The 20,930-nt window shown below is 36.9% G+C and overlaps 2 protein-coding genes across 2 annotated transcripts in view; one reads left to right on the plus strand and one right to left on the minus strand.

The window, feature by feature from the left end:
* The window catches only part of fars2 (phenylalanyl-tRNA synthetase 2, mitochondrial), a 181,251-nt gene extending 167,883 nt beyond the window's left edge, over window positions 1-13,368 (minus strand). The window contains exon 1 of the mRNA XM_039690544.2: window positions 13,234-13,368. The gene's annotated coding sequence lies outside the window, so the exon portion shown is untranslated. The remainder of the gene's footprint in view (window positions 1-13,233) is intronic.
* Window positions 13,369-13,422: 54 nt separating this feature from the next.
* Window positions 13,423-20,930, plus strand: part of lyrm4b (LYR motif containing 4) — a 60,017-nt gene continuing 52,509 nt past the window's right edge. The window contains exon 1 of the mRNA XM_039690659.2: window positions 13,423-13,577. Coding sequence (XP_039546593.2) covers window positions 13,423-13,577 — 155 coding nt within the window. The remainder of the gene's footprint in view (window positions 13,578-20,930) is intronic.

The raw sequence follows: 20,930 nt of genomic DNA on the forward strand, positions 1-20,930 counted from the left end.
GGTGAACTCTTGCAAATTGTCGCCTCTTTTTCCTATTTGTAGTGGAGATGAGTGGTACCCGGTGGGGTCTTCTGTGTTGTAGCCCATCCGCCTCAAGGTTGTGTGTGTTGTGTCTTCTTCACAAATGCTTTGCTGCATACCTCGGTTGTAACGAGTGGTTATTTCAGTCAAAGTTGCTCTTCTATCAGCTTGAATCAGTCGGCCCATTCTCCTCTGACCTCTCGCATCAACAAGGCATTTTGGCCCACAGGACTGCCGCATACTGGATGTTCATTCTTTGTAAACCCTAGAAATGGTTGTGTGTGAAAATCCCAGTAACTGAGCAGATTGTGAAATACTCAGACACCAACAACCATGCCACGCTCAAAATTGCTTAAATCACCTTTCTTTCCCATTCTGACATTCAGTTTGGAGTTCAGGAGATCGTCTTGACCAGGACCACACCCCTAAATGCATTGAAGCAACTGCCATGTGATTGGTTGATTACATAATTGCATTAATGAGAAATTTAACAGGTGTTCCTAATAATCCTTTAGGTGAGTGTATATGTTAGTTCAAAGTGCATTAACTTGTGCTAACTTTTGATTAATTTAAAATATTTAATACTAAATGTAAAACTCAAAATACACTAAGATTAACACATGCATGTATAGGTTAAATGTAGGAAATGAAACCTTATTGCAAAGCAATATCCAACTTAGGCTACCCGATAATTTTTTTTTTCTGTCATGCCAAAAGACTTTGCATAATATCACATGACTGAAATGGTTTCCAGATGCCTATAGGATATGCATACATTTAATGGGAAAGTTCTCTCCTGTCCTGTATTAATGGTTCTGCTCTCTCTCTCCGTCCCTGAGGATGGCATTATTGTTCCCCGGTACTTTTATTCTTCTGCTCCAGATATCTTTATTACTATATTATGCATGAACCTTAGAATTTAGCATTGCCAAAAAAGAACAGGTTATTTTGAGAGATGTAGATTTAATATTCATTTGTTCCAATTTTATGCAAGTGCGAACTGACAACTCAAGGGGGAAATTTAAGACATTGAAGATAAAAAAAAAAACCTTCACATGTGTAAGACAAAAAATAAAGACATTTATTTAAAGGGGCTATGTTTAAGAAGTGTCAAGTCTTAATCATTTTTTTTATTGCCGTTGTGTGAACAGCTTGTAGACAAACTTAAAAAATATGACTTTCCAGACTTATAGTCTATGAAAGCCTGTAGTAGACAATGAAAGACTGTATGATGTGAAAGACTACCTGGAAAATGAGGATGTGGGGTTTATGTGGACAAGAACTGGGATTAATTCAAACTATAGTTTCACATAGTCAGATGATCTATAAATTCTAATCAAACTTGATGCTTGATTAAACTTGAATCAAATCATGATGCAGTGAATTGCCGAGAGTTGTGATCAGATGTTTTCTTCTCACTGCTGTCATTTTTGTTGCGTGTTTTTTTTGTTATTGAGAGAAAAGCACATTTTTACATATTCATCTAACGCCATTCTCAGCAGTGTGGACGGCATCTGGATGTTTCTTAAAAGTCAGTATGCTCAGATCGATCACGATCAGCCGACAATCACATTCTATGAGTTGATCGGTCTCTAAATTTAGGCGATCTCGCGAACCGATCGCATTTTGATGGCGCTAAACCACCGACGCGCATGCAAACAGAACAGATGAGGCCATTCATTTAAAAGAAATGAATACAGCGACCCCATTGATTTCAACGGAGAAGACTGAAGCCTGATTGTTGCACTTCCTGTCTGATGTCTGAGCGACTCAAACTTAACGGGACGACTGTCTGACAGTAGTAAATCTTCTAGTAGCTGTGCCAAGACAAATCTTAATCACCTAATTCCTCAAAAACTGTTGCTTTTATGGACTCTCTATGGGCTTCTTGACTTTGTAAAAGATTGGCTGCGAGCTTCTCCTCCTGTCTATACGGTAATGTCTCTATTGTGTGACAGAAAGTCCCGTAGTGATGACGCAATCTTTAGCCTATTTTTTACAAAAACGGCTTAAACGGGGTAATAATGCAAGACACGAAGTAACGGAGCATTTTATACATTGTCGTGTTTCTATAGAAATAAATAATTGACAAATGAAGTCTTTGGACGCCTCAGATAAAGTTATTTGATGTGAAAGTGACGCCAAAATGAAAGGGAGTCAATTTGATGCTAATAGCAGGTGAAGGTCTGCAACAATGGCGGCTTTCAGATTTGTGAAAAATGTGTGTGCCACTCTCCTAAATTGTCCTGCTGTTTATGAAGTCACAGTGATTTTACCAAGCAAGACATTTATTTTCCAAGATCAACATGTCAGACTGATTTCATGAAATTGCGTGCTATCAAGACGCAACACTTTTCAGCGTGTTTATGAACGCCGTTGACTCAACGTTATATTATTGTATATATAAATATATGACTTACCTCAACCCTGTCCCTAAACCTACCCGTCACTGGGGTTAATGGCATTTATGAGTCTCCCCGTACCATCCTAGGAAAAGAAATATCGCTCCCCAGATGTAGATCTACATTTTGCTTTGTTTCGCTCGGACATTTAACGGCGTGTACATACACGCGGAATCACTCGGACATTTAACGGCATAGACATACACGCATAAACCTGGATAGCTCAAAATGCGTATAGAGAACACACTAGGGCTGGGTAATAATTATTGATTTCTCGAAATTAAGCGATTCTCATTTTTACGAACCGATATCGATTCTTAAATCTCAAGAATCGATTAGTCATCCTGGTTCATTTCAATGAATGGATCATTGTATCGCGGCTGCGTGCATCCAACAACTCACAATAATCTTTGTCCTTTGTTACTATTGATATGAAACAAAGTCTCAATTTTCAAATTACGTCCATTTTCTTTAGAAAAACATAAATAACGTTTTGGCGCTGTGGCGTGAGATCGCTCTGGCACAGCTCAAGAGAAGCAGCAGCACTGACCTCTCTTCCGGCTTAATAATACCAGTCACAGCGCCAAATAAACATGAATGAGCATCTGAAAGTGTGTTAAAAGATAGAGTACAACTTATCGAAATCCGTATCATGTCACATTGATTCGCTCAATCAGCGTTTCAACCGTGGAAAGACGTCAGTTAAACAGCTTGTAATCAATGTCATGTATCGTCATATTTACCTCAGAAAACCCACATAAACTCGTTAGTCAGCTAGAAAAATTAACTCTAGAGAGGAGTATTTTGCTAAATATATACACCATATTACATATGCATTATAATCTTAATGTTCCTCAACATTTAATGCATATTTGAATAAATCTGGCAAGTTTTTGACAGCCACCATTTAAATGTTTATATTTCATTTGATGTTCTTATTATAAAAATAAATAAAAGTGTAATTTAAGTGTTTGTATAGCTACAAAACAGTTCATTATTACCTTCATATTAGGCTAATGAAGCCTATAGGCTACAACTAGACTCCCATAGTTTACATCATTAGTTAAGAGATTTGATTTCCTTGTGAAAATTTGCCATTTATTGTAACTGATATCCAAAATAATCAATATTGAATCGAATCAAAATCGAAATTCAATTGCAAGCTTGTGAGTCTAAATCGAATCGAATTGTGAAATTTGTGTCAAAACCCAGCCCTAGATAACACGCCACTTGACTTAAAAGTGGCGTGTATGTTTACGCAAAAGTCATGATGTCATGTTGAACATGTCCTGTACGAAAACATAGTTGAAACCCGATCCCCGAAACCCGAACGGTTAAAACTAAACCCTAACCATAACTTAACCCTAAAATCAGAGATGATAGATGAATAACAATGATAGATTTCTATGTAAGCCTAAACTTGTCCCTCAAGCACTAATGAAAAATGAATGAAAAACAAATATCAGAGAAAAAAAAAGAAATGCACATAAAACACAACCGAAGGCGGACTCAACTGTCATCGAGAAGTTTTGTTTCTCATTAAGAAAGAGATTGACTGAGAGGTTTTCAAGTGAAGAGAGAAAAAGACTCTTCTCTGTGTTTTCGATGATATGCTGCGAGGGAAGAATGACAATCGCTAGACAAAAAGGAGAAACAAAGCACACTAACGAGCCGTCTCACTCTCCACAACATCTATGAAAACTGCATGTCATCAACATGAAAACAAGAATCATCCAACAAGACAGTCTTGCCGAAACAGCTCTCATCTCTGATCTACGGGCCTGTGCATAAATGGATGTGGTTTTGAAAAGATGAAAATTGAAGAGTATTATCCAGGTGACAAACCAACACACAATCACAACAAAACATCTGACTTCTCTTTAGATTCAACTAGACGTGAAATTGCCATTTAATAAGAGATAAATATGAGTATTAATACGAGTAAAAGTAACTCGAATGGCATCTTGGAGAAGTCACGTGATCAAGTTAAAGGAGGTACAGTAGACGTTGTGAAGTTGGATGACAGTCCAAAAGCTTGATTTAACTGGAAAATTGTCCTTCGTCTGCCAAATAAGCCAACCTGAGGAAGAGCGCTGAGACGTGTGTGAAACATAACTGCATAAACATCTGTATCATGGGGGACAATTTCAATATGGACACACTCAAAAGCTGGACTTTGCCAATGTAAAGACTTTTGGCTTATTCAAATATGATTTTTTTTTTTTTTTGGATAAATGTCATTATATTTATAAATATGCACAACTGTTTAGAAGTTTAATGTCGGAATGATTTTTTTAACTATTTTGCTGCATTTGACTAAAATCACAGTAAGAGTTATAATATTGTACATCATTTAAAATAACGTATAATAACTGATTCCTATGGTGATATTTTAAAATGTATGCATTTCTTCCTGTGATAAAATTTCCATCATCATTAGTTACTCCAGTTTTCAGAGTCACATGATCCTTCAGAAATCATTTGATGATTTTGATGAACATTTCTGATTATTAATGTTGAAAACTGTTGTGCTGCTTCAGATTTTTATGGAATCTATAATAGTTCTTAGGATTCTTTGAATAGAAACTTCAAAAGAACAGCATTTATACCCTCTGATGGTCCTCGGTCACTTCTGACCGAATAATTTTCTGTTTTGAATTTTAAAAAAATCACAGCTTCATCGGAAGGTAATGATACTTGGTGACATTTCTTGCATTTGGTATGAGAACACACACACACACACACACAAAAAAAAAAAAATCGAGGTCATCATGATCCGAGAATGCTAAGTGGTCGTAAAAAAAATAGTCCTCTGTCCCCCCTCTATATATATATCCATGGCAAAAATAGATCATAAATATTGCATAAATATTAATAAATTCAATAAAATTGTCTCAAAATACTAAATTAAAAAGAATAAATATTATAGAACAAAAATAAAATTGCATTTTGTTTTTACTGGGATGGAGGAAGCTTCATTTTTAGGTGTCCGGTCACTTCTGACCGGGAAGGCTCAGGACGTGACTCCTAAACGAAGACTATCAGAGGGTTAAAAAAACAAAACAAAAAAAAAAACAGGAATTGTTTGTAATGTATTGGTTGTGTACATGCCTTCAAATTTAAAACAGCATAAAAGTGATTATACACAAGCTTTATTTTTGTTATTTTTAAAAGCTTAAAAGTGTTACATTGTATTTATTTGCGCAGTGTTATTCTTAAGTTTCTCACTCACTCTGTTATAAAATAATATGCATTTACAGAAAACTAATTATCCTGGCAAAATTTTCCTCTTGCTTATTTATCATCTTGAATTTCATTTAAAAACTAGATAAATAAATGCATAAACAAAAGCATTAAATAATCCTGGGCCAGCATAATCAGCTCTCATTCCTCCCTCTGTTAATTGGTCTCCTAATGGAGAGATCAACTCAATCAGACGACACGGTTTCACAGTCTGCTGTCTTGACCTGCCACTCGCTGGTGACCTTTCCACTCAAAGCCAGGGACAGATCTGCACACAGGACACGTCTGTGACCTTCTCCGGCAGCGCTGAGGAGCAGACACCCTTTAAAACCAACCTCATCTTCAACACCCAACCCGCTGAGCTCAACATCTCTACACACACTCATGTGTTATGAGCACAACATCGATCTCTGCGGGTCAAAGACAGAGCCGTTCTTCATGCTTCAGAGACGGGAAAAGCAAGAGAAACGTGTTCCTCAGAGGAGACTGAGAAGGCAGCTTGTGTTTTTCATAAAGCTGATGGGGATGGGTTGATTTGTCTGCAGGATAAAACACAAACCGTGGCCCTGATATGCTGAAAACACACAGAACACAAGGACTGCAAACACAACTGAAAATCACCATAAATCCATATTTCCCTCAACAAAAGACATTCAGTCAACACCCGTCAGAAACACAAATGAGATTAACCGTTTCTCTAAAAGACATTAAGGAAAATATAAAGGTGTGCTACTGCATCAAGAAATCTGTTATCATTGACCCTTTTTCGAAGAGGAGTTGTTTCCGCAGTTGTTATATTTTTTTTTATAAAGAGATGTAAAATATATTTTCATAAAATAAAACAGCTAATTAACATTGCGAAGGTGTTTCTAATACGACGGCCGAGGGTGTGATGGCAAACTTCACACCATGTTCTCTTCGGACTGCTGTACTCAATCTCTCTCAATATTTGTCCCTCTTTTAGAAAGTCATGGAAACGCTATCATGTATTTTTTCTTTCTTTTGCTAACAGAGCAAATGGGAATACAACCATTTCATTTGTTGTCGTCTGCCGTTCTCCACATTTCCAAAGACCTCGTGTGAAAAGTGTCAATAGTACGACAGATGCATTAAGCCCAGCTCACACAAAAGTCTATAGGGGTGGACAAAATTTTTTAAACAAAAATGTCAGATTTTGTCGCCAACACTAGTTTACAATAGCCTGGCTAACGCCAAACCACGTATCATTGAGAATGAGACATGGTCTCTGGAAGCCACATGTTCATTTTCTCGTATTTGAGGTGTGGTTTATGAATGCCCAGAGCCGTATTATAGACCCCTTTTGCGCCGACGTCACATATACGTCACGGCGCTAGCTGGAGGCAAAACTACGTGAAAACTGGAGGCGGCCAATGCAAACCAGCACAGATTCGGCTACATAATAAGGAGCTTAAATAATTGTTACTATTATTAAATGTGCAAGAATTGATGAAAAATGAATATGCTGTATCTGGAATTTTTATTTCTAGAAAATATTCACATGATTAAAATCGCACCGTAATGTCACTCTTTACATTGTCGTCGTCTCGGCGCTGGCTCGTACACACACGTCTTGTACAGGACAATTCAGCACATAGTTATAGGCATCTAAAGATTTATATGCCCTCTCTTTACGATCGGTTTCTCTATAAGGTAGGTGTAGAAGTCAGGCCACTCAACCGAGGTAACGTAACGTTATAATCCTGTCAGATCGTCCATGCATTGACTTGAGTGAGCGTGTCAAGGCTATCTGGTTCTGTCCGTTAAAATAACAATCACGGTCCTGGACAGTGAGTGACCTTACACATTAAAATAAAATTGGATTGTCTCCAGTCATTGTTTAAAAACAAGCTAACAATACTTGCTAACTAGCGTTAGTGAAGCGGCCAGAGGGATCGTTCTGCCTCCACCTAAACTCCGCCCACATAAAAACGTCACCATGTTTACCAACTGAAAAGGGGTCAATTGGGTGCTACGAATGTCTATCAAACGCGCCTGCACGCAGCTCATAGCCAATCGGGTCAATGATACCAGATGACGTATGTAGAGCGACAGAAAATTAGACGAGGAAGAAGACGATGGGTCAGAGATTTAGGGGATTTATGTAAAGGCTGTATCAAAAGGTAATTAGATGGATCCATAGATGTGAACAAAGTAACTGCTTCGGTGTTTCGCATGTGCGTCGTCATTGTCTTGCTGCTCCCTCCCTGTTCTGTGATTGGTTCCCTATCTCAGGCGAAAATTTGGTTCATTGGTTCAAAACCCAGACAACTTCCGGCAAATTTAGATTTGCTCTGAAAGCTCATTCAAACCCATTTCCAATCCGTTGAAATCGAGGCACCAATCAGAAACGTTGGGGCGGGCTTTACACGATGACAACAGCGCTGGGATTTGAAGCAGATTTTGTAGCCTACATTACAAATATGGATGCCGCCGTCGAACATCACTCATTCGAATCAGCTATTGGGTCTGTTTTAAGCGATTCGAACATTTCCCTTTTCTTAAAAAACGAGCAAAGAACTACACTCGGAGATGTTTCTCTGCCGGCCGCTGCTCTGCACACGTCATCTCCTTCATCCCTCTGATTGGTTTAGGTCTATCCGAGACATCCATTGGTGATGCCCCACTGGAGATGATTTGTCTATGATGCTTTGCCAGACCATAACTCAGTTACAACTGAGAATGGTCTGGTTATAACCAGGCTACAGACAATCGCGCTGCACCAAGGGAGCATGGGGAAACCCAGACTAAGTTTACAGCCCATTACAGACACACTGGCCACCCATAAAAGTGCTAAAATGCACCAACAATCATCAGTGTCTCAATTCAACAGTGTTTTACAGTTCATTACACACACACACACACACACATTATACAGTAGTAAACATTTGAAGTGGATTACTTTCATCAAAGTTATACATGAATTTTTAACAATACCCATTCTTGTCTTTATAGGTCAACTTTGATTCACTTTTTTGATCCACTTCAAATGTTGACTACTATATTCTCTCCATGTTCAACCACACTGAATCAGGAAAAAAATAATAATTTCATTTACTGATGGCAGTCGTAAAATAACCTCTCATAACATCTCCAGCAGTGACTCAGAGATTTAACACATCACAGTGGGATTCATTTGAGATGTGACTTACTTCACACTTTAATTTTAGAACAAGAATCTTCAAACATCGACTCTTCACAAGAAAGCGAGGCATATGATTCCCTTAGCCAGCATTTCAGAGAGAAAGTGGACATTATTGAAGCTCTAAAACTTATAGATCTGCAGCCAAATCCATGGGTTGATCTGATGTGTTTCTGAAGAAAGCTGCCTGAACACCCAAGCTGAAGGATCATGGCTTCCTTTTACATCACGTAAACAGATTAAAGTACAATTTGTGGATTTGCAACCGTCTGCTTATTAGCAAAAGTGCTTTCTAATTGATGCAGGTTTTAGTACATGGAAGTGAAAAGAGGTAAAACACTGAGGCCACGTTTACACAAAGCCGGGTATTTATATTTTCCCCCTCTCCATTTTCAAAAATAACATTGTTTACACACCCGCATAAATACGCCATCGAGCGCCATCATAACTATGCCAAACCTATTGGCGGCAGTGTAGGGGTTAAGGATAAAGCCATTCAAGCCAATCAGAATCCTCAGAAACGACAAGAGAGAACCTAAAACGCCGTTTCTCCCAGTTCACACGACAACACATAACCGGCGTTTTCAGAAATCTCCACATTGGCCGGAGTTTTTAGAAATAATTGTTTTCAGTGATAAAAACGGCGTTTTCGTGTAAATGAGAGGGCAAAACGTAGAGAAATATCTGCATTTTCCCATCGTGTAAACGGGGCCTGAGCCACCAAACACTGTTGCAAATCAACAGCCAGAACACATTAAACGTTTTCTGTTTTCAGTTGAAACGTTCTCAGTTAATAACTTTATTCTAGATCTGCTGTAAAGCCAAAACAATCTCTGTTACTTTCATTTCCTATTATCAATGTAAAGCTGCTTTGAAACAGTCTATATTATTAAAAGCGCTATATAAACGAAAGTGACTTGACTTTAAGGCTGGGTACCGAGTTTGGTACTTTTTAGGTACCGACCGAATTGCCTCGGTACTACCGAGTATCGAAACATGTGCAAAATTTTGGTACCTAAGTGGTTAATCTCATCAACGTCATTGAAACAATAAACATGCAGCATGATTGGCTGTGGCGGAAAACACTAGTTTACGCGGCTGCTCAGAGACGTAGCTTGTCGTAGAGTGTGTGTGTGCGTGCGTGTAAGCGTCCCAACCCAGATGGGATAGAAAATATGTGGAAATGATCCAGAGTGTACCTATGTGCCAGACTCGATCCAAGAAGCACGCGATACAATATTTTCGACAAGATAATTGCCACCAAGACTGGTAACACGGTAAATCTGATAAGCGTACAGACACTTAAAAGTAAAGTTTATCCGTAATAATACATGTTGTTAAATTATTAGGAAACATAGAAAACTTTAGTATTGGTGCTTTTTGACATACTCAAAATATGAGTGTGAAAAAGTCAAACTGAAAAATGAAATAAAAATGTAGGTAATATTATATTGTTTAATCTGGTTACATAAAATTGGTATGGAAAAAGGTATCAAGAACCGTTATCAAAGTCAAGGTATCGGTATCGAACATTTTGTTACGATACCCAGCCCTACTTGACTTAAAATGGAAGCCACCGTCAAAATAAAGGCCGTGACACAAAGCCAAAGGTCTGCCAACGTCGAGCGTTTATCGGGTTAGTTTTTGTCATGTGATCCACACGTCGGCAAGATTTCGCAAGTTGAATCGCGTCGGGCCGTCGTTGGTGAGAGAGAGAGAGAGATCGCTGGCTTCCGTCTAGACAGACGAAAAGCTGTTCTAATTTTACATCCTCTTACCTGAGCATTCAAATACGCAAATATTTTCATAACATGAGACGCCTGCAATGAAGTGATGGGCATGATTGATATTCGATGGTAAGCAAGCGCCGCATTGTTTACGGTTTGTATATCTGAAGTTCCAGTTTCCCTTTTTGACTATTGATTGACTGATGATACAGACAATCGAATTACCCATTCAATTCGATTAGCAAGCTCTCAATTAAATTCTAAATCCGATTTTGATTCCCGATTCGATTCTTGATTTGACTCAATGAATATAGATGTTATACGAATCCTATATTTATAAAAAAAAGAACAGTGAACATAAGTTTACAAGTGGTTAATTAATAAAAAGACATTAAGAGCCACAAACCTGTATATAAAACTCGTTTTATTTTAGCTACACTTGGGTACATTAAAACAGAAGCCAACTCTATATTTCAAATGCATACAATGAATAGACAAGATTTTTGATCAAACAGGATCTGGTTATTTTATTTTTAAGATAAAACAAACATAAAATCTCACACCATGATTAGCTGTAACATTGAGGCTGCAAGCCTATGAACAGTGTAGGAAAGCTAATACCCGCTTTTGTGCGATATATTGGGAGATTAATAGGCTAAATATGGAAAAAGATGGATTCGTGGCCTTTGAGAATCGATTTTGAATCGACCACATAAAAAAAAAAAGATCGTTCAAGTGCTGCTTTGGTTTAGACGCAGCTGACGCAAAGCGGCAACAAATTCGTCTTTCATCGCCACGAGTTCTTTGACGTTGACTCGGCGTGTCACGGCCTTATGCTGCGTTCATGTGCTATGGTAATTATGGTACATACCAAAAGCCGACGTGGAAAATGCACATGAACACCCCTTCATGTGGTATTTTCCACTGGGCAACTCGTAGAATATTTTGATGGACGAGTTGCAGAGATGAGATAACCTTTGATCTTTTCAAAATGGTGGAGAGCACCACGAGAGTCGTGAATGGTAAAATATATACTATTCTCATGATCTAGAAAATATAGGCTACAGCATATTATTTACCTTTTGAGTTTTGATAAATCATTTTCTTGATGTTGCAGATGACTTAAGCAATCTAAAATAGTTTTAGCTAAATAACAGGTCTGGATCTCCATCTTTTTACCACATTACGACAACAAAAGCACTTGAACGCAACACACTGGTAAATACCAGTTCACAAGCGGAAAATATCCTATTTACCACAGCATGTGAACACAGCATTAAAGACAGGCCTGAGCATAACACAACAGCAGAAACAAACCCCACGGCCATCTTTCTTAACCTCCTTACCAGGATTTCTAAGGTCATAAGATGCACCGATGTAAAACTTTTGGTCCATACCGATAACCGATAGTTCTTTATATTTGAAAGTCGATAACAGATATGTAGGCCGATATAATTTGCAAAGGCCAGAGTACAAAAACAAAAGTCTCACCATTAAAAGACATGTCCCTGCAGACTTCAAACTCTGACAGACGTTTCAACACACTGACTGTTTTAAAATGGGGTTGGATATATATGTGTTTTAATGCGAGTACAGGCCTAACAGCTACACAAATATAATTTAACACTTTGCAGACTGTATGTTGTGCTGTATGAACACAGGGCTGCCAACTGTCACGCATTCAGCATGAGACTCACGCAATTGAGCCAATTCTCACGCCACACTTCTGACTGATGTGTCAAGCCTGAAAGATGTGTTTATCTACAGGTCTATCTGTGGAGGCGCTCGCGATCGACTAGTTTTACTGCAAATTAGTTAAAATATCCTGTTATCTTATCATGCATGCGAGACAGAGGTTGAGCTCCTGGAGCTGTTGCACTTGGATATACATAATACATCACAATATGGAAGAAAAGACTATCACAACTTCTTTTTAATCACAACTTTAAGCAAATATGTTAGGTTATATGAGTTTGGCATACAGCATAAGTTAGACCATACATATTGGGTTTCAATTTAACCAAAACATATGAAATATTACTTTTGCAACAGGTATAGGTTCCCTCGAGAACTACATTTTCCCCTTTTTTTCGATAACAGTGATGGAATGCAGTCACAAAAAGACTAAATCCTCTCCAACAGCATTTCATCGAGGCTGAGAAACGAACAACACAAAGGCGACGGGTACATGCTATTTATCCATGCTTTCCATATTTGTGAAGTATATAAACTGTGTGTTTACGTCATGAGTCGGGTCAGCGATCACGCTTCCGCCGGAACTACACTAATAGAAGTGCTATTTCTATTTGTAACATGTAAATATAAAAAGCAGCAGTGGGAAAGCAATAGTGAACACTCTGTCTCATAAAATCACTTGATGACTTAATTTAAAGAGTCAGATATATTTAATTGGCGGGATAAACACCAATATAAACAAAAGATATATTGTTTTTTTGTTTGTGTGAGGAGTTTCATTGAGATTAATCTGCTCAGACTCATGAACAGGCTCTAGCTAGCCTGTAATTTATATTCAAACGGACAACTCAATACTGACAAGCCACATATCAAATAACAGCCGCCAAATACTAACACTGACAGTAACTCTCACGTCATCATTCACAAAAACAGAATAAATGTGTGCAAATCAACGCATGAAACTACAAAACAACCCCTCACTCACCTCTGTCTGGAAGCGCGTGCTGTTATTGAGACGAATGCGGATCTGCCTGATCAATATAAACACCACATCTCACAGTATATATTAATTTATAACACTGTGGTACCTTGTGATATTTTAATAGTGAAAGAAATGTATGAATTAAACTTGAAAATCAGCTTGGATCGTATATTTTAACGCTAAAGAGCGTGTATGTGTTCAGGCGCGCCTCTTGTAGCTGTTCTTGGGTCCTTGCGTCGAACTGACAGCTCTGTTTCCATCATGGCGGCGTCCAGCAGAGAGCATGTACTTTCACTCTACAGAATGCTTCTGAAAGAGAGCAAGAAATTCCCCTCGTATAACTACAGGTAATGACACAGATTTGCATGTATTTATCAGCAGAACGGGCTCGTGTCATTTAAGCAATAGTGTCTGTGGCTTTTACAGGCAGATTCTGTCAGTTTCTTTATTATTTGTAATAAAATTAATATTAATACATTCTTAGAAGATATGGAGCATGCATTACATTTTATACAGGATAAAGAGGAAGAAAACTAAAGATATATTTAGTTTGTTAGTTCGTTTTGTTTCAATTTGGAGGTTTTTCTTTTTGTTATTTATTATTTATATATTTATTTTTCTAATAAATAAATGTAACACTTTATTTTACGAGCCGCAAACAACTGTGCAAGTACACTGAGATTACGGTGTACGTTTCTGTAATTATAGTGTACTTCCGTGTAAGTATAAGGGAACAATATGTTAAGTTTTGGGTAATAAAGGGGTAACAAGCAGATATACAACCTGCAAATAACTTTGTAAGTACACTGAAATTACTGCGTACTTTTCTGTAATTATAGTGTACTTCAGTGTAGGTATAAGGGAACGATATGTTAAGTTTGGAGTAATAAAAGGGTAACAAGCAGATATAAGCAAATGACTTAATTAGTTAAAAAATAACAGGTAACCTAATAACCTATTCTGTTAATATATTCCATGCAAAAATTGTATGTCTGTTGTTTATAAAATGTATCACATTTCTGGCAAAATATATTCTTGTGCAATGTTACAGGGTAATTTTGACATCTGTGGGTTAAAAATTAAACACACACACAAACACATACTATGATAAAAATTAAATTTATTGGTTTTTCTTACTAGATTACTTAAAGTTAAGTCGAAATAATTTGTTTTTGCTATGATTTTAATTTAAACCGTACCATGTGGTAATTAGTACTTACCTTATCCCATTGAATTGCAATTGCAAATTTCAGGGCACTTCAGGGCAAATATACTGTGAAATAAAAAAGTGTTTTTTTTTTTTTATAACAGTACCTTTCTCTGTAATTACAGTGCAAATAGTGTTGTTTCGAATTGCTACATAGTAAGTATAATTTGTTACCCCCTTGTTCTGTGTAGTTACAGGGTAAGTGTTAATCCTGCGGGCTGTAAATTAAAGTGGTGCTTGTTACCTGTTTATTACCCAAAACTTAATGTTTTGTTCCATTATTCCTACACAGAAGTACACCATACCGTAATTACAGAAACATACACCGTAATTTCAGTGTACTTACACAGTTGTTTGCGGGTCGTAAAATAAAGTGTAACCAAAAATATATTTATTAAACGGCATGTATTTGATCCATTTGATGTCATTGTTTTCTATAAAATAATTGTATTCAGCAAGGATGCATTAAATTGATGAAAGGGGAAGGTAAAGACATTTATAATGTTTATTTATTTATTTATTTTATTGAATTTTCAAAATTGCAGAGTTTGATATCAAGTTCTTGACATTTCTTTTACACATTTTCACATTTGATATATATATAACGTGAAACAACAATAATTTTGAAAAAAAGAAACAGAAAAGACAGAAAAGAAAAGAAAGAAAAACAAAGAAAAAAACAAAGATAAAGGGCATCACAGACATATATTAAATTCCTTTAGCAGTGATGCAGATCTTTGGGCTTTTCGATTTTTACTGACTCAAAATACATTTTAAAGGCTGCTTTAAAATGAGCAAAGTTGGGTTTTGAGTTTCTTCATTTAGTTTGATGAATATGAAATTTTCCTAATAATAGAAACAAATCGATAACATACATTTTCTTATGGAAAAGTCAAATTAATGTGTATGAAGTAAGATAGATGAAAAATTTAAGACAAGGTTGCAGTTCATTTTAACACCTCTAGGGCTGTCAAAGAGTAATCACATCCAAAATAAAAGTTTGTGTTTACATAATATATGTGGGTGCACTAATTATTTTATATATATAAATACACACACATGCTTGTATATATTTAAGAAATATTTATAGATTTATATATTTATATTATATATAAATATAAATATTTTATATATAAATAATATTTTTTTTCTTAAATATACATGCATGTGTGTGTATATATATATATATATATATATATATATATATATATATAATTATACACAGTGCACCCACATATATTATGTAAACACAAACTTTTATTTTGAATGCGATTAATCATTTGACTGCCCTACAAAGCTTCAGTTCAGTCTTTTGGTTTCCAGACCTTTAACCACTCGCATCACCACTCAGAAAGTTGGTCTAAAATTGTAACATTTATTACCAATTGTAATATATTGTGATTTTATTATTATTGCACTTTTAAACAAGAAATGTGACATCGTGGTTGATATTACTTTTGGTTCTTTTGTCACACTGAAAAATAAAGGTCAAGTCAAGTGCATTGCTTTCTGGGATACAGAGCCTCACAGTGCTCGCTCTGTCGTGCTTCTGCATATTTTGGCAAATGTAGGCCTGTAGGTAAGCCAGATATTCAATGCAAAGTGTACATACTGCAGAAAAAAACATGTGTGTCATTCGAGCATCCCCTGTTTCTCACCTCAACACTTTATCTAATATGGGAAAATCAAGCCATAATATCATTCCAAGTTATTGTTCAGATAGTCTATCTTCATGGTGCATTTATATTACAAATAGCTTTAAAAGACTTAAAGTGTTCACAGAATAACAAGATAATATTCTCCCACCCACTCAGTTTCCAGAGCTTTGAGTCTCCAGTGTGATTCTCCTTTAAAGTCTGCCAGCGTTCACATGTTAACAGTCTTGAGCTCTTGCTTTTCTAATCCTTTCGGTTTGCCTGCATACAATTCTTAATATGAATGCAATTCATTAATACCTCATTGAAGAAACATTTTAGGCAGAGTGGATTTGTGTACTGTTCTTGAAGAAATTCGTAAAGAATTGAAAGCCACAAGGGCTCTCATTTACAAAGAACACATTTTTAGTGATTTGTTTCACGAGTTAATTGACATTTTTGGTTCAATTTGTATATACTGAAAACTGATATTGGATATTATTAATTGTCCATGTTGTAATTCTCAGCTAAAGTGATAGTTCACCCAATTATGACATATATTTTCATTTCTGGGTGATCTATCTCTTTAAAGTGTACCACTTTAAATACACTAATGATTTAATGACACTGTTAAATGCACTGTGCATTATAATATTGCAATACCTAAATTCATTGATTTTAATTTGTATTATTATTTTTTTTTATTCAGACTGTAGACTTTTAATAGCGACCATTTACGGAAGAGGATTAGGGCCAAGCAATAATAAAAATATAAAATAAATAAATAAAACCATTTTTAGATTAAAGTCATTATAATGCAAAATTAAACTCGATACATTTCGAGAAAGGAAGTCGAAGAGAAAGGAGGAAAGGACGATCTTGAGAATAAACTCATTAAATATCGAGAATAAAGTCATTGTGTTTCGAGAAAAAAATTGTTAAATTTCTAGAAAAAAGTCTAAAAACAATCTTGAGAATAAAGTCATTAAATATCGAGAATAAAGTCGTTGTGTTTCAAGAAAAAACTCGTTAAATTTCTAGAAAAGTCTAAATACAATCTTGAGAATAAACTCATTAAATATCGAGAATAAAGTCGTGTTTCGAGAAAAAACTTGTTAAATTTCTAGAAAAAGATCTAAATTCAATCTTGAGAATAAACTCATTAAATATCGACAATAAAGTCGTTGTGTTTCGAGAAACAACTCGTTAAATTTCTAGAAAAAAGTGTAAATGCAATCTTGAGAATAAACTCATTAAATATCGAGAATAAAATCGTTGTGTTTCGAGAAAAAACTCGTTAAATTTCGAGGAAAAAAGTCTAAAAACAATCTTGAGAATAAACTCATTAAATATCGAGAATAAAGTCGTGGTTTCAAGAAAAAAACTCGCAAAAATTCTAGAAAAAAGTGTAAATACAATCTTAAGAATAAACTCATTAAATATCGAGAATAAAGTCGTTTAACCTCGCATTATAATGACTTTAATCTCGAGATGGTTTTATTTTTTTATTATTGCTTGGCCCTAATCCGCTTCCGTAACCATTTATCAGTTATTGGCCTAAAAATTTAAATAATATTGGCTTTTTATTAGCCCGAACTTTATTATTAATAGATACCTAAATAATCCATAAAGTGCATTACACATTATTAAAAATAACACTTAAAGGAATAGTTCTGACAGAACTGTCATCGTTACTCATCCTCAAGTTGTTTCAAACCTGTATGAATTTCTTTCTTCTGAAATTCATAACGGTTTGAAACTAGTTGAGTGTGAGTAAATGACAATGGCCACCATTCTTGAAACATTAGTGAAAGAAACTATACAATGTTTCACTGTTTTCAGTGTAACGCCGGCCTGGTTCAGCGAGAAAACCAATGTGCACTGTGTCTGTTAAATTATTCAAGGCCTTTTTTTAACTCATATTTGGCATTTTTGAGACATTGCATTGTAATACACCTTCAAATGGGATTTTTTGGGTTGTGGTCTGAGCCATGCGTGTGTGTGTGATCTGAAATTCTCACATTTATGAAGGAGGAAAGAAGTTGAAAGAGCATGTGAGAGAATGAGAGAGAGAGAGAGAGAGAGAGAGAGAGAGAGAGAGATGCAGGGAGGGAAAAGAGTGAATGAAATGCAGGACAACTACGAGATGATTGAAAGCCGGAAACAAATTCAGTCAGTGAGAGGGAATGATTGAGAAGGGAGGATGAAAGAGTTGTTGAGTTTGACGGAAGGTAAGAAAAAATGTCAGATCTGCCAAAAAAAACACGCTCGCAGAGAGAAGGAGAGACTCTTTTTGAGGAGAGACATTTTTTTCACGCTATCCTGCAGAAAGTAGGGCATCTCTTACGTAAGGCATCTTCCCGTTAAATATAACCCTCCCCGTGGTCCTCCGCTCCACGCTCGTGCGGAGCCAATGACGGCATGTTTGTGCTCAGTCTTATTCAGAAAGCTCACAAGAAATAAAGCTTTAAAGGCTAAAGATAAATAAGTGATCGGGCATGACGTCACAGAGATCTGCGTGTGTAATCTCACAGATCTTTGAAAGCGTTCTTCTGCCGAGACTCTTCGCTGTTTGTCTGTGAGGCGTCCGTTTCAAACCCAGGGCTGTTTTCTCTTCTGTTTGTATTTATTTATTCATAGCTGATGTCTGTTCATTTGACATGCTGCATTAAACTTGACTGAATATGTTCAGTGAGATACCCTCTTAAGAATAGAGCTTCTTTTTTGGGATTAATGGTTCCATGAAGAACCTTTAACATCCACAGAATATTTTTGTTCCAAAAAAAGGTTCTTTAGAGTGGAAAAGGTTCTTTTTTTTAAAGGTTCTTTTAAGAACTATTGACTGAAAAGTTCTTTGACGAACCAAAAACGGTTCTTCTATGGCATCGCTGCAAGACAAACCCCTCAAAACCCACTCTCTTTTCATCTCTTCTCGTCCCTTCTCTTCACCTCTCTTCACTTCCCGTCTCTTCTCGTCTCTTCATTTCTCGTCCCGTTCTCTTCACTTCTCGTCTCTTCTCTTCTCTCCACTTCTCTTTTCTCTTCTAGTCTAGTCTTGTTTTGTCTCTTCTCTTTTCGTCTCTTTTTGTCTCTTCTCGTCACGTCTCATCTCTTCTTGTCTCGTCTCTTCTCTTCTCTTCTCTTCACTTCTCGTCCCTCGTCTCCTCTCGTCTCTTCTCTTCTCGTCTCCTCTCTTCACTTCTCGTCCCTTCTCTTCACTTCTCATCTCTTCTTTTCACCTCTTGTCTCTTCACTTCTCTTCTCTTTTCGTCTTGTGTCTTCTTGTCTCTTCTCATCTCGTCTACTCTCGTCTTGTCTCTTCTCATCTCGTCTTCTCTCGTCTCTTCTCTTCACTTCTCTTCACTTCTCTTCTCTTCTCTTTTTGTTTCTTCTCCTCTTCTCGTCTCCTCTCTGCTCGTCATCTCTCGTCTCTTCTCGTCTCTTCTCTTCTCTTCTCGTCTCCTCTCTGCTCGTCATCTCTCGTCTCTTCTCGTCTCTTCTCTTCTCTTCTCGTCTCCTCTCTGCTCGTCATCTCTCGTCTCTTCTCGTCTCTTCTCTTCTCTTTACTTTTCGTCTCATCTCATCTCTTCTCTTCTCGTCTTCTCTCTTCTCGTCATCTCTCGTCTCTTCACTTCTCGTCTCTTCTCTTCTTGTCCCGTCTTCTTTTGTCTCATCTATTCACGTCTCGTCTCTTCTCGTCCCATCTCTTCACTTCTCGTCTCTTCTCATCTTTTCACTTCTCATCCCGTCTCTTCACTTTTTGTCTCTCTCGTCTCGTTTCTTCTCGTCTCTTCTCGCCTCGTCTCTTCTCGTTTCTTCTCTTCTCGTCTCATCTCTTCTCTTCTCATAATTTCTCGTTTCTTCTCGTTTCTTTTTAAACATTCTACTGTTCCGTTCTCATTTCTTCTCACTGGCTCTTCTTTTCTTATTTCTCTTCCCCCCATCATCTTTCCTTTTTTCTCCTCGTTTGTTCTCTCACAGTTCTGTTAACATGATTTTGGCCACACTCATCATTTTTAAACTGTACGTGTGAATTTAATTCGAGGGGCAGGAAGCATCTTTAGCTAATAAAGCATGGCCCGTGTATTTACAGCTGAAGGTGTCATTAAATATTAAGCCATTATAATTGGTTCCACTTCACAGAACCATGAAACAAGTTGTTTTATGTTCTTTTAGATGCCTATTATTACTCATATGTTGTGTTGGTGAGGTGAATTAATTGTGTGTTTTTAACTGCCCATGGGTGATGCTACGCTAATTGTCGCCTACAGAACAAAATCGTAAGATCGTGAGAGTTTCTGTTCATCTCCATGAATATCATTCTTTCAGGTGCCCATGTGTTAATCACGATCCCACCCACTACATTCAGTCGGATGCTATGTTAAGGTCGGCTTAACCATATCCGACAATATGACGCATTCTTAAAAAACACAAGCGTTTTGTTGCTCTGTCACGTGCATCGTGGCTCACATTTAAGTCTGGCTGCTTGGCAAAGAGGATGAGTGTCTCTCTGAGGATTCGAAACGCGTGATGCTCGATGATTCAGCCATTCCTACACTGATGACAAAGACCAACTGCTTAATTGTCCAATGGCCCCATCCAGAACTCACCACAGATCTACAGATCGGTCTCTGTTTTCCTCTTGACAAATGCTTTGTCTTGTTGATGACCTTAAAGCCAGATGGCTGAAAATGCTGAAAATATCTATCAGCTGTTGCCTCGAAGGGATGAAATGAGTGGTTTATTATTAACCGAGTATGTGATGTAATGGGAAGTGATGTAAACTGAAGTATTTGTTGAGCCAAGATGGCTTTACTTTATATAGAAACGTATACAAAGCCCTTTATTCTATTGTAATG

Source organism: Pimephales promelas, chromosome 22 (assembly GCF_988280905.1).
Source record: "Pimephales promelas chromosome 22, fPimPro1.hap1.1, whole genome shotgun sequence".
Lineage (NCBI taxonomy): Eukaryota > Metazoa > Chordata > Actinopteri > Cypriniformes > Leuciscidae > Pimephales > Pimephales promelas.